Source organism: Ranitomeya imitator, chromosome 1 (genome assembly GCF_032444005.1).
Source record: "Ranitomeya imitator isolate aRanImi1 chromosome 1, aRanImi1.pri, whole genome shotgun sequence".
Taxonomy (NCBI): Eukaryota; Metazoa; Chordata; class Amphibia; order Anura; family Dendrobatidae; genus Ranitomeya; species Ranitomeya imitator.
In genome coordinates this window covers 48,332,033-48,348,603 of record NC_091282.1, presented here as the reverse complement: position 1 = coordinate 48,348,603, position 16,571 = coordinate 48,332,033, and the positions used below count along the sequence as shown (strand labels likewise).

General features: G+C 45.6%; 1 protein-coding gene across 1 annotated transcript in view; it reads right to left on the bottom strand.

Moving 5' to 3' along the window:
* Window positions 1-16,571, bottom strand: part of ZNF532 (zinc finger protein 532) — a 66,679-nt gene that overhangs the window by 3,958 nt on the left and 46,150 nt on the right. Inside the window, exons 6-9 of the mRNA XM_069746115.1 lie at window positions 15,861-16,023; window positions 14,487-14,771; window positions 4,313-4,425; window positions 2,253-2,412 (exon numbers count right to left, since the gene is read on the bottom strand). Of these exons, the coding sequence (XP_069602216.1) occupies window positions 2,253-2,412; window positions 4,313-4,425; window positions 14,487-14,771; window positions 15,861-16,023 (721 nt within the window). The remainder of the gene's footprint in view (window positions 1-2,252; window positions 2,413-4,312; window positions 4,426-14,486; window positions 14,772-15,860; window positions 16,024-16,571) is intronic.

Sequence of the window (16,571 nt, the reverse complement as noted above, 5' to 3'; positions counted from 1 at the left end):
AGGGAAGAAACAAAGGCAAAGAGGAAATAAGGGAATCGAAGGAAGGAGAGGGAGAAAATAAGGAAGAAAAGGACAAAAGGGGAGAGGGAACGAAAGAAGGAAAGAAAGAAGGAAAGAAAGAAAGAAAGAAAGAAAGAAAGAAAGAAAGAAAGAAAGAAAGAAAGAAAGAAAGAAAGAAAGAAAGAAAGAAAGAAAGAAAGATAGGAGCAGTGATGATAATGTCTGTACAGTGATGTGGAATATGATCGCTTTATCTAAGCGAATAAAATGAATAAATTAGAAAACAGAGGAAGAGAGAAGGAAAATTGTACATTGCTGCAAAACATGTTGGTGCTATATCAAAAAATATTATTCAAAGGAAAAGGGAGGAGCTGAAATAAGGAAGGATGGCAGAAAAAAAAAGAAGGAAGGAAAAAAATAAGAAGAGGAGAAAAATCAATAAATGGGAAACAAATTGAAAATCACTGGGAGCTAAGAAAGAGAGAGAAACAAGTGATGTAAATAAATGGAAGCAAAGGAAAGAGAAGTATAAAAAGAGGATATGGTAAGGAGGAAAGAAAGGAAGAATGAAAAGAGAACAAAGGAAAAAGTCACATGAAAAGAGGAATACAAAAAAGGAAAGATTATAAACTAGAATTAGAACGTATCCTGTACAAAGGAAATGCACTCTGACTGTGAAATTACAGCACAAAGAAGGAGAAGTGGTGGATTGATGAAATCACAGGATGGATAGCTGGGTCACTGATCTGCAAATGATGGAAAGATGGAAATAACATTTTCCAAACATCTGCATTCATTCAGTCTGTAGGGTGATCAATGAGTGGAACATGCGGCCATGAGAGATGGTGAGTTCTCCTTCAATGGAAGTCTTCAAACAGAGGCTGGACAGACATCTGTCTGGGATGATTTAGTGATTCCTGCTTTGAGCAGGGGGTTGGACCAGATGACCCAGGAGGCCCCTTCCAACTCTAACAATTCTATGATTTTATGAGCAATGTGTAGAAATCTCGGCACTTACAGCCTCGGCTGCCATCAGTGAGGTTATTAATGGTCGTCTGAGGAAGGTTATGATGCTGAAAGCATTTGTGTAAATCATCAAGATCCGCTGCTGCAGCTCCTTTGTAATCACCGGCCAATGACATCCCAGATGTGCTCGATGGGAGACAAGTCTGGAGACACTGCAGCCTAGGGAGCATGTTTAGGCCACGCAGGCTGCTCAAAGTAGTACAAATAACATGTGGCCTGGAGTTGTCAAATTAAAAAAATGATTCCTGGGACACTTTCACATTTTCTTGTGAAGGTCACTTCATGGTGTCACCTACATGGGGTCCAGACCAATCTCCGGTGAGGAGTCCCGCTTTTGTCTTGGATGCAATGATGGCTGAAGAGGACAGACCTGCATTCCCGTCTTGCTCAGCAAAATAATAAGCATTGAGAGTGGTGGTGTGAGGTCAGTGGACACCTGTATCTGTAGCCTAATGTTGTGCAGATGCCGTCTGATGGTGTGTGCAGTTGTCGATTGATCCCTTATGCTCGGTATGTGATGTCTAATTTCATTTGATGTACATAATGGATCACTGCGCGCCGTTCTTAGAATCTGCCATGAAGAGGCCTTCACGAGGGAACGTCACACCAGTCCTAAGCCAGGGATTGTGGTGTACAGTGGCATAATGTATGGGAGGCGTACCCTCCAACTTCATTCCAGGTGCACCAACATTGATTTGGTGGTGGAACCAGTAGAACGGCCATTTCGAAAGTGTCCCAGGAGCCGTTATACAACATGACAACACCAGGCCGCATGTTTCTCGTTCTACTGTGAGCAGACTGCAAGGCCTAAACGTTCTCCCATGGCTGTATTGTCTCCGGACTTGTCTCCCATCGAACACATCTGGGACGTCATTGGTCGGTGAGGAGCTGCCAGCAGCGGATCTTGATAATTTGCCCAAGTACATGCAGCGGCAGAACCTTCCTCCAACGACCATTCATAACCTCACTGATAGCAGCCGAGGCTCAAAGTGCCGCAATTTCTGCACTTGCTTTAAAACTATTAAATCGAGTAGTTTTGAAAATGTTGTTTCCATTTTTTCCTCATTTGCCGATCAGTAACACGTGTCTCCCTAACTCCATGACTTTTCCTTCTTGGTGTTGGAATTCCAGGGTTGTAGAATCAGCATGAACACTGGACATGACTATTTCCGTCCCGCTGATGCGGCTGCTGTATAATAATAGAATACGCCCTTTGTATATCCTACCTCTGGGTCTTCTTTGCCGTCTGACATTTCCACAGAGTTTGTTTCTTCCGATTCATCTTCGTCAGCTTTCACTTCATATTCATGAATGCCGTGCATGAGCCGGGTGTGTTTTTCTAGCATTAGACGCCTGGTGAACGCCCGCTTGGTATCCGGACAATGCCTGTGCAGAGGAGCGTGCATAGGTTACCCAATAATAAAAATGGAATTTATCTGCATAATTCCGTCATAGGATAAGACCATTAGAGCTCCCCCTAGTGGTGACTACAAAGCAGCAAGAATTGTATCATGCAACCAGGATTATGAAGAGTAAAGAGGCAGCTTTGTAAAATAGTTTTTGGCCGGTCTAGAAAATATGCTGCATATTAAGGATGCTTTTAAAAATAGAACTGTTAACTGATAAAAAAAAAAAGCTAAGTGAAAGGACAAAAGGGTAATGTAGATCACAAAAACAGTTGGTGATCGCCCCTTTGTCTTGATTGCTTCTTCTCGATAAGTTTGCACCTAGTTTTTGAAGGAACTCGGCTGGAAGGTTGTTCCAAACATCTTGGACAACTGACCACAGATCTTCTGTGGATGTCGCTTGTGTAAATCCTTCTGTCTCTTCATGTGATCCCAGACAGACTGGATGATGTGAGATAAGGACTCTGTGGGGCCGGATGATCACTTCCAGGACTCAATGTTCTTCTTTACTTTGGAGATAGTTCTTAATCACATAGGCTGCATGTTTGAGGTTATTGTTCTGCTGCAGTATAAGTGTGAAGTTAATCAGACACCTACTTGATGATATTGCATGATGGATAAGTATCTGCCTGTATTTCTCAGCATTAAGGACTTCAAGAAATGGGCACGGTTGAGCAACATAGACACAGTGGTGGGACAAGGAAACTTAGTGGAGCAGATGAAAGTCACAGCATGCTTCATTCCCTTTGAAATCTGAAGATGTCAAGCAGTGCCATCAACTCAGAACAGGCAGAAATCAGTAGGACACAGCTACCAACATCTAATGTTCGGAGAACTCTGGTCAAAAGAGATCTTCATGGAAGAATTGCAGCCATCCAACATGGAAACAAAACCGAGTGACTCAACCACGCACAAAAATATAGGAACTGATGATCAGAAAATTGACAGCAGCTGCTCTGGGCTGATGAGTCAAAGTTTGAAATATTTGGTTGTAACAGAAGGCAATTTTATTTTGCCAAAGGTTCGAGAGTGGAACAATAATGAGCTTCTGCAGGCGACAGTGAAGCATGGTGGAAGGTCTTTGTAAGTTTATGGCTGTATTTTTCTGGAGTTGGGTATTTGGTTAGAATTAATGGTGTTCTCAATGCTGAGAGATGCAGGCAGATACTTATCCATCATCTAATACCACCAGGAAGGCGCCGCATTCATACTATAGCAGGACAACGACCACAAACATCCAGCCAATGTTATTAAGAAGGATCTTCAGCGTAAGGAAGTACAAGGAGTCCTGGAAGTGATGATCCAGCCCCACACAGAGCCCTGATCTCACATCATCCAGTCTGTCTGGGATTACATGGAGACAGAAGGATTTGCACAAGTGACATCCACAGATGATCTGTGGACAGTTCTCCAAGATGTTGGGAACAAACTCCTTGCAGATGTCCTTCAAAAGCTCTGTGCAAGTGTATCTGGAAATAATGAAGGCAAGGCATGGTCACGCCAAATACTGATGAGACTTAGATTTTTCTTTTGCTCATTCACTTTGCATTTTGTTAATTGATAAAAAATAAACTATTAACACAAAGCAGTTTTACTTTGCAGCATTTTTTCGCCATCTGCCTAAAATTTTGAACATTGAGGTACATGTATATATATTCCACAACTTATAGGGAAAGTGATCCATACACATTTTGTATGGGGCCGGTGATTGTCATGCCCCGGTCACCTGTAGCCTAAATGTCAACCTAATATGTCGGATTTTTCACAGGGCTTGTGCCTGGAGATATCACATATACAAATAATATCCTAGAAGGCTAATATGTCATCTCCACGGAGTCGCCACAGTTATGAGTCACTTGGAAGCCCAATGGCCGACTTACGGGCAGGTGTAAACTTTGCGGATGCCTTTGTGTTTGATGCGGTTGTGTCGGCATAGACTGTGGGATGAACTGAAAGACTTGTCACACTGCCGACACGGGTGTTTCTTCATGTGCTGTGGGAGAGAAAAGACCCCAACATAAAACCATCATTGATAGAGGACGAATGCAAACAGACGACACAAAAGGTAGTAAGGAGTGTGAATACGAAGCCACCGGGCTACTCTAGCCATTCCAAGGAAATCTGTGCCAACCAGTATGCCCATCATCATAGGAACGTGGCAGCCATGGTATGTGGAATGGGTGGCGGCACTAAATGAATCAAATGTCAGGTCTTCTTTAGCTCCCTCCTGTATGGTTAAACAAGGGGCTGTGCGATGGGGATTCACACCTTCTTACACTAAACCGAAATACTGTGTTGTGTAAAGTACTCTTAATAATGGCCAGGATCAATAATAATTTGGGACTGTCCTTTCCTTAGAATTTCGCCACCATGAGTATAGAGTATCCAGATATGTTGAGTTCCATTAGCGCTGACAAAGAGACAGAGACATATACCTTCTTCAAGAAGGCACATGATTCCAGTAATCAGAGCTATGGAGGCGCTCAGTAACCGGGACTACGGAAGCGCCCAGTAATCAGAGCTATGGAGGCACTCGGGAATCGGGACTGCGAAGGCGCTCAGTAATCGGGACTGCGGAGGAACTCAGTAATCAGAGCTATGGATGCACTCAGTAATCGGGACTGCAGAGGCGCTCAGTAATCGGGACTGCGGAGGCGCTCAGTAATCAGAGCTATGGAGGCGCTCAGTAACCGGGACTACGGAAGCGCCCAGTAATCAGAGCTATGGAGGCACTCGGGAATCGGGACTACGGAGGCACTCAGTAATCAGAGCTATGGAGGCGCCAAGTAATCGGGACTACGGAAGCGTCCAGTAATCAGAGCTATGGAGGCACTCAGTAATCGGGACTGCGGAGGCGCTCAGTAACCGTGACTACGGAAGCGCACAGTAATCGCGACTACGGAGGTGCGTGGAATTCGGGACTACAGAGGCACTTAGTAATCGGGACTATGGAGGCGCCAAGAAAATCGGGACTAAGGAAGTGCCTAGTAGTCAGAGCTATGGAGGCACTCAGTAATCGGGACTGCGGAGGCGCTCAGTAACCGGGACTACGGAGGCGCCCAGTAATCGGGACTATGGAGGCGCTCAGTAATCAGGACTACGGAGGCGCCCATAATGGGGACTATGGAAGCGCCGAGTAATGGGGACTACAGAAGCATCCAGTAATCGGGACTACGGAAGTGCTGAGGAATCAGGGCTATAAAAGCACCCAGTAATGGGGACGATGTAAGCGCCCAGTAATGGGGACAATGGAAGCGCACAGAGTTTGCTATAGGGCTCCTTTCCACTTGCGAGATAACCGACCGAGTCTCGCATGTGAAAACCAAGCTGTGGCGCCGGCACTCCAGAGCGGAGAGCGCGGCTGCATGGCAATACATGGAGCCGCACGCTCCGCTCCCAAGTGCCAGCGCCACAGCTTGGTTTTCACATGCGAGACACGGATGTTTATCTCGCAAGTGGAAAGGAGCCCTTAAAGAATTCCTCCCACAAACTTTTTTTCCCCCTAAACTTGTGTACGTACTGTAGTGTTAATATGTTACTCAGAGACCCGGCCAGCTTCAGAGCAGCCCTTACAAGCTCTCTTAGTGGAGACAATTGAGGGATCAATGACCTGTCAGAAGCCATACACATGAATACCTAATCAGAGCACCACATGAAGACCCCCCACAGGCTGCCCCGGAGCACGAGCATATCATTAACTCAAAATTGAATATACAGATTACACAACAACCACAAGACGGATTTCATCACGAGGTATCAGTGTAATCAGTATAACGGCACCGACCTGACACTGTCTGTAGGCTACTGTGCACAATCCTGCTGACAGATTCCCGTTAACAGACCATGTATTAGGGCATCTGTAGCAGAAAAGGAATAAGGGCACAGGAGAAAGGATGATAGGGGTCATCTAAGGCACTGTTGCATTGATACTTTATTATTTAGGCCACGTTCACACGCTCAGTATTCGGTCAGTATTTTATATCAGTATCTGTAAGCCAAAACCAGGAGAGGAACAATCAGAGGGAAAGTATAATAGAAACACGTCACCACTCCTGGTTTTGGCTTACAGATACTGATGTAAAATACTGAATGTGTGAGCGTGGCCTTACTGTAAGTATTACAGAGCGTTGGGCGATATGTGCCGTATATGTTATAGTGTATAAAGATAAGAGCACATGGAAGCCCGTCGTCTGATCCTGGATACGGAGATGTTGAATGAAAAATTGAGCTTGAACTGACAAGAATCACACCCAAACTATTTATATGCACATGTAGCTCTTTCAAAGCCAATTCCTTACATGGCCAACCCTTGTTTCCCCCGTTAGAAATCAGCAATGAGGCTAAAGAGCTATGGTAGATCTGAAGCCTCTGTCACTCCAGCTCTATTCCCTACCCACCGCTACCTCTTCTTGCATAACTGACAGCCTCTATGCTGCGTGACTTCAGCCAAAGAAGTTGTCAGTCAAGCAGGAGGCGGCGGCGCTGGGCGGGGAATAGAGCTGGAGTGACAGAGGCTTTAGATCTACTATAGCTCTTCAGCCTAATTTGCATATCAATTCAAACGCTGATTTCTCAGTACGTGAGGAATGGACCGGCCATGTAAAGGTATGGCTGGGCTTGTCTTTGAAAGGGCTACATGTTCATATAAGTAAAATCCTGCTGACAGATTCCCTTTAAAACTGAAAGATGAGAAGTTACAGCGAATATGTAGAAGTGATGGCTCCAGTTAGACATTGTTCTATATGACCCCTTTTCTATCCTCAGTAGAACTCTTTTTTCTTTACTTACCCCCTTCTGTTTTTCAGCCCTGGCAGGGGGCCTGCTATGGAGGATTGGTAACTTTAGATGGTACTTGATGCATCTCGTTAATTCTGTTCTCGTCTGGCCTCGTAAGATGTAGGTCAGAGTCTACCTTCTACCCTCAGGCTTCTTTATAGTCTATAAACCCCCCGCCACCCTCTGAGAATCACACCGCTTTCCTACCTTTTGTGCTTTTGGACTAGAAACGGTGGCACGGCGGTACTTTCTTTACAAGCCGTCTGAAGTCTGTCTGTGGAACGCGAGACTTGGAAGACATCATCTAAGACTTTGCTTTGTAGCCCGGCGGTGAGCTCATGTCTCACCTCTCTCTTTCTCGCCGCCACTTAGATCTCTATTGGCTTTTAGATGGTGAATAAAGGTATTTCATAAAAGATTAAGCAGCACTTTAGCGCTGCAGCTGTTATATCCTGCGTGATGTCTCCAAACTCGCAGGGCTACATGTAAATACTTTAAGTGTTATTTTTTTTTTTTAGCAAATTTACTTCTTCTGCCCCTTTGGTTATTAACACCAGCGACTCTGAATCACCTTTCAGAAGAAATCCGTAAGACTTTAATTTTAACTCTATAGTTTACCTTTTGGGACCCTACTGGACAAAATTAGAGGCTTGCAAAAAATTTTTTAAAAATTAGCAATCCTTTTAAGTGGTTGTCCAAGACTTTAATATTGATGGCTTGTCCTTAGAATAGGTCACGAATAGGAGGTCGCTGGAGCACCCGACACCTGTCACCCCAAAAGATCAGCATCACTGATAATTTTTGAGCAAATTTTGCGACTTTTTTTGCTAAACAGTAGCAAGAAAAAAAGGTTAAAACTCAAAATTAAAAAGCTTTTTTTTTACGATTTTGCCTAAGATTCATGAAAAACGCGTTAGCTATTTTGAAAAACTTGGTGAAAAAAAAAGTCAACAAATACCACAAGACGAAAAAACACTTAAAAAAGGAACCTGACATCTGATTCAAGCTGCCCGATCCAACCTGTATCAGACACTGGCTACGTGATTTCAGCCAGGTATATAGGACTCTGAAAAGCTACAGGAGACCGAGCCGCACCCAAAAAGAGTTAGCGAGCCTTCTGTATGAAGAACTTGGAAAAAAAAAGATTAAAGGGGAACTTGTCCTACCTTTGTGCAACACTAGCTAGTAGCCGGGACCCTGTGTAACAAGGTTTCCACCAAGTTCAGCCCCGCATCTCCACCCTATGGGGAATGTTTGCCATTCCACTCCTTTTCGCATTCATGGTTGTGTACCATGACGTCACCAAAATAAATGATGTCACATAAGGTATGCAAATATTCTCTACAGAGAGGAAGAGAACTTGGCAACCCTAAAAGTCAATATCGACCCTTTAACGAGCCTCGCCGCATGACTTCGCATAAGAAGCCAAGACAGAAACTCCATTTGCAGTCACGTGTGTTGCCCCTCCTCAGTGCAAAGCAGGAGATCTGATTTGGCTGGGTGAGAGGCCTCTGAGGGGGCTTTAAGGGGGAATGTTTCTCCTTGTGTAGAGCGCCAACGCCTCTCACTCAACCAAATCAGATTTCCTGCTTTGCACCAATGAGGGGCAACCGCCCCGAAACATGTGTATGCAAATGAAGTTTCTGGTTCGGATTCTTATCCCAAGTCCTGTGGCCAGGCTTGTTAAAGGGTCGATATTGACTTTTCGGATTTCCACCTCCAATAGGTGGCACTTGAGATCAATTACTCTTCCTCTCTGAAGAGGCTATTTGCATATTTAATTTCCCAGAGGAGCACTGAATGGCCTATAAGCCTCCTTATGCCAACTTGGTGCTCTCCACTAGTAGAAACATTCCCTCTTCGTCCCACAGTCACACAAGCCTGCATTTAAGTGAAGGCAGAAGGCCCCGGAGCTCCGGATAGGTAGACTTAATGCTTCCTTTCCAATGTACTCCCTTAAGCAGTTCCAAAAACGTCTTCTCGTGAGTGTGACTGAAGCATGAGCAGTGCCGCTCTGTGTGAATAAGCATGATATACAGGGTACGAGCGCTCTACAGGGGACATCAGTTTGGGAATTTGATGGGGTACATGTTCCTAGACATCTAAAAATATATTCTAACATGTCTACAAGTCAAGTCAATAAGCCTATGTTCACATTCGAGTTAAAGTGAATCTGTCAGCAGGTTGTTGCTATGATGCAGGGGCAGAGACCCCAATTTCACCGATGTGTCACTTACTAGGCAGTGTTTTACGGTTTCATTAAAATAAGTGTTTTATCAGCAGGAGATTATCACTACAGGACTAGGTGTCTCGTACCTCCTGGCTAAACTCCCAGCACTGGCTAATCGCTTTCTGTCAATGTACAGTGTACACAGAAAGCAGCCAATCAGTGGTGTTGGCGGGGTTATACACAGCTCAAAATTCAGAGCTCTGCTGCAGAGAAAACTATGATTGTACCACAACTGCTGCACCCACTAAGTGACACATTGCTGGAATCAGGGTATCCGTCCCTACGTCGTGCTGCTGTCGGATTACATTGCAAAAACCTGCTGACATATTCCCTTTAAAGGCTCCTATCAGAGTTTCTGTCAGATTCAATGTCAGGAATGAACAGAGCCTTATAGTCCTCTTAGCACTGGCAGGAACAGCTCTTATTCTGGAGGACCTGCATCATCTCTGCACTTAGGGGGGTATTAATCAGTGGCGCCTTTATTTTTTCTTCCCTGGGCAACAGCATTCCTGGCCACCCGGCTGCTGCACAGGGATCTACAGCCAAGCCTGATTCATTTGCATAGAGCTGAGCCACAGAGGGAGGCCAGGGCTGTTGGGTGATGGTGACAAGTCATCGCTAGATGAGGGGTGTATACCCCTTTAAATGGTCGGCACGATGATACATTTAAAATTTTACCCTTCCTATCCTCTTTTCAGTGCCATAAAAAAAATGGGGTAGGGGCCGTATAGCGAAGGTTCACATTAGGCTTCCCCTACCATTAAACAACCCATCAGGTTTCCGCGATCACGTCTTGGGAGCCGAATGGTTAATGGAATGTTCATTGTTTACAACAGCATCTTAGGGGTTTAACTGCTGTAGCAGTTAATGGTGGCTGTGTGCTGTGCAATACAGTCGGCACCGACTAAGAATGGAGGAGGTTCAACGTGTGAGCCTGAAGAAGAGGACATACGCCGGGCAAGGGATGGGGTTACACAAAGGCCTGATAGCAGCGATGTGGTGTGTGAGGCAGTGACTCGTGTCACAGGTAGGGGTCACTGTGTGTTCTCCCCAGGTTGTGCATGGAGATGTATGAAGTCCATAGGTGTGCATGGAAGCCACGGATTTCCTGTCTGGGTTTTCCATGTGGCTGAAGGCCACATGTTTGTGTGTTAAAAACCCTGCAGTAAGGGGTATGGGTGTGTCAGGTGTGAGGTGCACGTCAGCGTCAGTCTGATGTGTGCTGGTGTGCAGAGCAGAGGCCTGCAGAGCGCTGGCTGAGTGCATGGAGGCACAGGCCAGCGGAGCCAGCACCAAGGGCAGCTGAATAGCCTGGCACCTGCAGCGTAGCGTATACAGCGATGTAAGTCGTCCATGGTGACTGGTCTCGGATGTGGACAGTCCTGTGCCCGAAGGTGGATGTCCTGTCCCGAAAGAGTCGGATGTGGACAGTCCTGTGCCCGAAGGTGGATGTCCTGTGCCCGAAAGAGGACTAGCATGTGTAACGATTGCAAACAGGTCGATATGGTGCCCGGCTGCTATCCGGAGGATATCCTGGGCTGTGTAAGTAGAGAGACTGAAACACAGCGATGCAGGACACCCACAGGAACTATTCAGAGGACGGCTGGTATGTGTAGTGTCTGCAACATGTAAAGCTGTGGGTTTGGAGACTTTAATATGGCGTGCGGTCGCCCAGAGAAACTGGACAAAGGGAAGTCTGGCCTGTTTAAGGACTGCAATCTAAAGCCATATGATGTGTAGTGCTATGAAACGGGCACTGAGATGAGATGCAGCTGTGTGTATTGTACTGCAAAGTGCTATGGACTTATACGTGTGAAGTAACACATTGAAGAGACTTTTGTGTTTGAACTTTGTGGGTCACTGCGTCTTCACTGCGTATGGTGCGACCGCTGCATCACAGGTGATACATCATTGCTTCCTAGGTGACAACTGCTCTTGGCACAAGCTCAACCAATGCTATGACTGTTCAGTTCTAGCATTCTCTGTTATCTACTATTGCAAGCTGGGCATCGACTGGTGGGAGGACTTTATGATCACTACTAGAGCTCATGAATGTGTAGGATGAGATCAGTGGCTCAAGTCCTCAGCAGATGGGGTCGCTCTGGGGTTCGACTGATGGGAGGACTTTATGATCACTACTAGAGATCATGAACGTGTAGGATGAGATCAGTGGCTCGAGTCCTCGGCAGATAGGGTCGCTCTGGGGTTCGATTGATGAGAGCACTTTATGATCACTACTAGAGCTCACCAATGTATAGAATAACATCAGTAGCTCGATTCCTCGGCAGATGGGGTCGCTCTGGGGTTCGACTGGTGGGAAGACTTTATAACCCCTACTAGAGCTCACGAATGTGTAGAATGAGATCAGGGCTCGAGTCCTCGGCAGATGGGGTTGCTCAGGGGTTCTACTGATGGGAGGACTTTATAATCCCTACTAGAGCTCATGAATGTAGAATGAGATCAGGGCTCGAGTCCTCGGCAGATGGGGTCGCTCTGGGGTTCTACTGATGGGAGGACTTTATAATCCCTACTAGAGCTCACGAATGTGTAGAATGAGATCAGGGCTCGAGTCCTCGGCAGATGGGGTTGCTCAGGGGTTCTACTGATGGGAGGACTTTATAATCCCTACTAGAGCTCACGAATGTGTAGAATGAGATCAGGGCTCGAGTCCTCGGCAGATGGGGTTGCTCAGGGGTTCTACTGATGGGAGGACTTTATAATCCCTACTAGAGCTCACAAATGTGTAGAATGAGATCAGGGCTCGAGTCCTCGGCAGATGGGGTTGCTCAGGGGTTCTACTGATGGGAGGACTTTATAATCCCTACTAGAGCTCACAAATGTGTAGAATGAGATCAGGGCTCGAGTCCTCGGCAGATGGGGTTGCACTGGGGTTCTACTGATGGGAGGACTTTATAATCCCTACTAGAGCTCATGAATGTGTAGAATGAGATCAGGTCTCGAGTCCTCAGCAGATGGGGTTGCTCTGGGGTTCTACTGATGGGAGGACTTTATAATCCCTACTAGAGCTCATGAATGTGTAGAATGAGATCAGGTCTCGAGTCCTCAGCAGATGGGGTCGCTCTGGGGTTCTACTGATGGGAGGACTTTATAATCCCTACTAGAGCTCATGAATGTGTAGAATGAGATTAGGGCTCGAGTCCTCGGCAGATGGGGTCGCTCTGGGGTTTTACTGATGGGAGGACTTTATGATCATGACTAGAGCTCATGAATGTGTAGAATGAGATCAGGTCTCGAGTCCTCAGCAGATGGGGTCGCTCTGGGGTTCTACTGATGGGAGGACTTTATGATCATGACTAGAGCTCATGAATGTGTAGAATGAGATCAGGGCTCGAGTCCTCGGCAGATGGGGTCGCTCTGGGGTTCTACTGATGAGAGCACTTTATGATCACTACTAGAGCTCATGAATGTGTAGGATGAGATCAGTGGCTCAAGTCCTCAGCAGATGGGGTCGCTCTGGGGTTCGACTGATGGGAGGACTTTATGATCACTACTAGAGATCATGAACGTGTAGGATGAGATCAGTGGCTCGAGTCCTCGGCAGATAGGGTCGCTCTGGGGTTCGATTGATGAGAGCACTTTATGATCACTACTAGAGCTCACCAATGTATAGAATAACATCAGTAGCTCGATTCCTCGGCAGATGGGGTCGCTCTGGGGTTCGACTGGTGGGAAGACTTTATAACCCCTACTAGAGCTCACGAATGTGTAGAATGAGATCAGGGCTCGAGTCCTCGGCAGATGGGGTTGCTCAGGGGTTCTACTGATGGGAGGACTTTATAATCCCTACTAGAGCTCATGAATGTAGAATGAGATCAGGGCTCGAGTCCTCGGCAGATGGGGTCGCTCTGGGGTTCTACTGATGGGAGGACTTTATAATCCCTACTAGAGCTCACGAATGTGTAGAATGAGATCAGGGCTCGAGTCCTCGGCAGATGGGGTTGCTCAGGGGTTCTACTGATGGGAGGACTTTATAATCCCTACTAGAGCTCACGAATGTGTAGAATGAGATCAGGGCTCGAGTCCTCGGCAGATGGGGTTGCTCAGGGGTTCTACTGATGGGAGGACTTTATAATCCCTACTAGAGCTCACAAATGTGTAGAATGAGATCAGGGCTCGAGTCCTCGGCAGATGGGGTTGCTCAGGGGTTCTACTGATGGGAGGACTTTATAATCCCTACTAGAGCTCACAAATGTGTAGAATGAGATCAGGGCTCGAGTCCTCGGCAGATGGGGTTGCACTGGGGTTCTACTGATGGGAGGACTTTATAATCCCTACTAGAGCTCATGAATGTGTAGAATGAGATCAGGTCTCGAGTCCTCAGCAGATGGGGTTGCTCTGGGGTTCTACTGATGGGAGGACTTTATAATCCCTACTAGAGCTCATGAATGTGTAGAATGAGATCAGGTCTCGAGTCCTCAGCAGATGGGGTCGCTCTGGGGTTCTACTGATGGGAGGACTTTATAATCCCTACTAGAGCTCATGAATGTGTAGAATGAGATTAGGGCTCGAGTCCTCGGCAGATGGGGTCGCTCTGGGGTTTTACTGATGGGAGGACTTTATGATCATGACTAGAGCTCATGAATGTGTAGAATGAGATCAGGTCTCGAGTCCTCAGCAGATGGGGTCGCTCTGGGGTTCTACTGATGGGAGGACTTTATGATCATGACTAGAGCTCATGAATGTGTAGAATGAGATCAGGGCTCGAGTCCTCGGCAGATGGGGTCGCTCTGGGGTTCTACTGATGGGAGGACTTTATGATCATGACTAGAGCTCATGAATGTGTAGAATGAGATTAGGGCTCGAGTCCTCAGCAGATGGGGTCGCTCTGGGGTTCTACTGATGAGAGCACTTTATGATCACTATTAGAGTTCTTGAATGTGTAGAATGAGATCAGGGCTCGAGTCCTCAGCAGATGGGGTCGCTCTGGGGTTCTACTGATGAGAGCACTTTATGATCACGACTAGAGCTCATGAATGTGTAGGATGAGATCAGTGGCTTGAGTCCTCAGCAGATGGGGTGGCTCTTACCTTCCCATGCTCCTTCCTCATGTGGGATATATATACGTCTCTCTGGTTGAATAGCTGATCGCAGTCCCAGCAGGTCCAGCCCGGTTTTGCCCTTTTTTTCACCAGTTGGTTGGTCTTCTTCTCTGGGACAGTGGCTTTCTTTTCCGATTTCTCAGTCCCATTCACAGGCTTTGCGTCTTCCTTGTTGGGGCTGTTGGAGTTCTGGGTGGTGGGCTTGGTGCTCAGAGGTAAATTAGTTCCAATTTTCGGAGGACCCTCCACGGTCTTCAATGTCCCATGCATAGACTACAAGGCAAATGAAGGCAAGGTTAGACATTATAACAAGCAGGGGTTCTCTAGATAAATGTATAATCCCACAAATGAGCTTAAAGGGGTTTTCTGAAATCCTCTCTTCCTCGGCCATAATTTGCTTTAAAAATAAAACTATAGCTTTACTCCCTGGGTCAAGCGCTGAGTCTCCGCTGCTAGTCCTGGGTTCCATTATGGTCTGAAGCTCTGACACAACATTGACAACACTGCAGCCCATCAGTAAACTCATGCTTTCTACTTTTTTAAAAACAAACAGCGCCTGGGGATGGGGTTTTCTTAAAACTGAAAAGCTCTTTAAAAGAATAGAGACACCTACGGGGTATTTTTTTTAATCTAAATTCTTTTTAAACTGTGTTTCATAAAAAAAAAACCTGCACTTCATATTCCTGTTTTTCTGTACAATAGTGGTGCAGAATGAGTTAACTAAGAATTAGTCAGTGAGCTTGCTCTGACAGGGAGTTTGTAACTCTTATCTTATTTTTGTCTAAGATCCTCTCATCTGATTTATGAACACAAAGTTCAACTTAACTTTGCTGTGTTCTGTGGTTATAAATCAGCTGAGAAGAGCTCAGAAAAAGACAGATAACAGAACAAGAAACGTGAACGAGAACACCGACGGATTTTAATATAACTCATTCTGCAGTCGACAATAGACAATGCGACTATAGGAGGGAAATGATGCAAAAGTTTTAAGGAAACATTAATTTTTGGCTTTCAATTGCTGGCTGCAGAGTGAGTAAACTGAGAATCCTTCAGTGAACTCATTCAGACAGTCCAATGTGAGAGTTTATAACTTATCTTTTTCTGAGCTCGTCTCAGCTGATTTATGACAGCGGACCACATCAAAGTTGAATATTTAGACAAAGAGTCTCAGAAAATGTTTTTGATTAAACCAAATGGTAAAAAATATTTTTAGCACTAAATACATATTTTAATAATAAATAAAACAAAAATAAAAAATTGCCACCAGGAGATGGACAACTTTGGATATCTAGCATCCAAGAGAACTGTCTTACTCATGAGGGATTACGGTACATTCTCTCGCTATCGGCCTTTTTCTCATACCTTGATGTGATCCATCATCAGCTGCTTCTGTGCGTAGAGAAGGGAACAGTCTGGACACTTAAATACAGAGACTTTTTGGTGCTCGAGATGCTGATCAAAGTGACGGTAGAGCAGCGGCTGCATCGTGAACACGGTGTCACACATGGAGCATTTGAAGATAATTCTGAAAAAAAAAAACACGAGACAGAAGAAAAATTAAAGATTATTACCATTGATTTCAGACATTCACTCTGCATCATACAGGGGATAAATGGGACAATACAAGGCCTGAGGAATGGAGGATGTCCCATAGAGATGGTAAAGAACCCAGCACGGACAGCACACACAGTCATGAGGGATTCCTACTCCCCTGTCTATGCAGAATGCAAAGAAAAGGAGCATGGAGGACATTATACAGCAGTACTGAGCATTGCAGCTGTGAATCCAGCACTGGTGTGATATAAATGCTAGAAAACAGCAAAATAAAGGATATTATACAGTGGTACTAAGCATTGTAGCTGTGAAAACCAGCACTGGTATGATATAAACGCTATAAAAACAGCAACATGGAGGACATTATACAGCAGTACTGAGTAGTGTAGCTGTGAATCCAGCACTGGTGTGCAATAAACACTAGAAAACAGCAACGGATATTATAGAACAGTACTAAGCAGTGTAGCTGTGAATCTTCCTCTGGCATGAACTAAAACAGTTGCACGCTCTTCAAGGTGC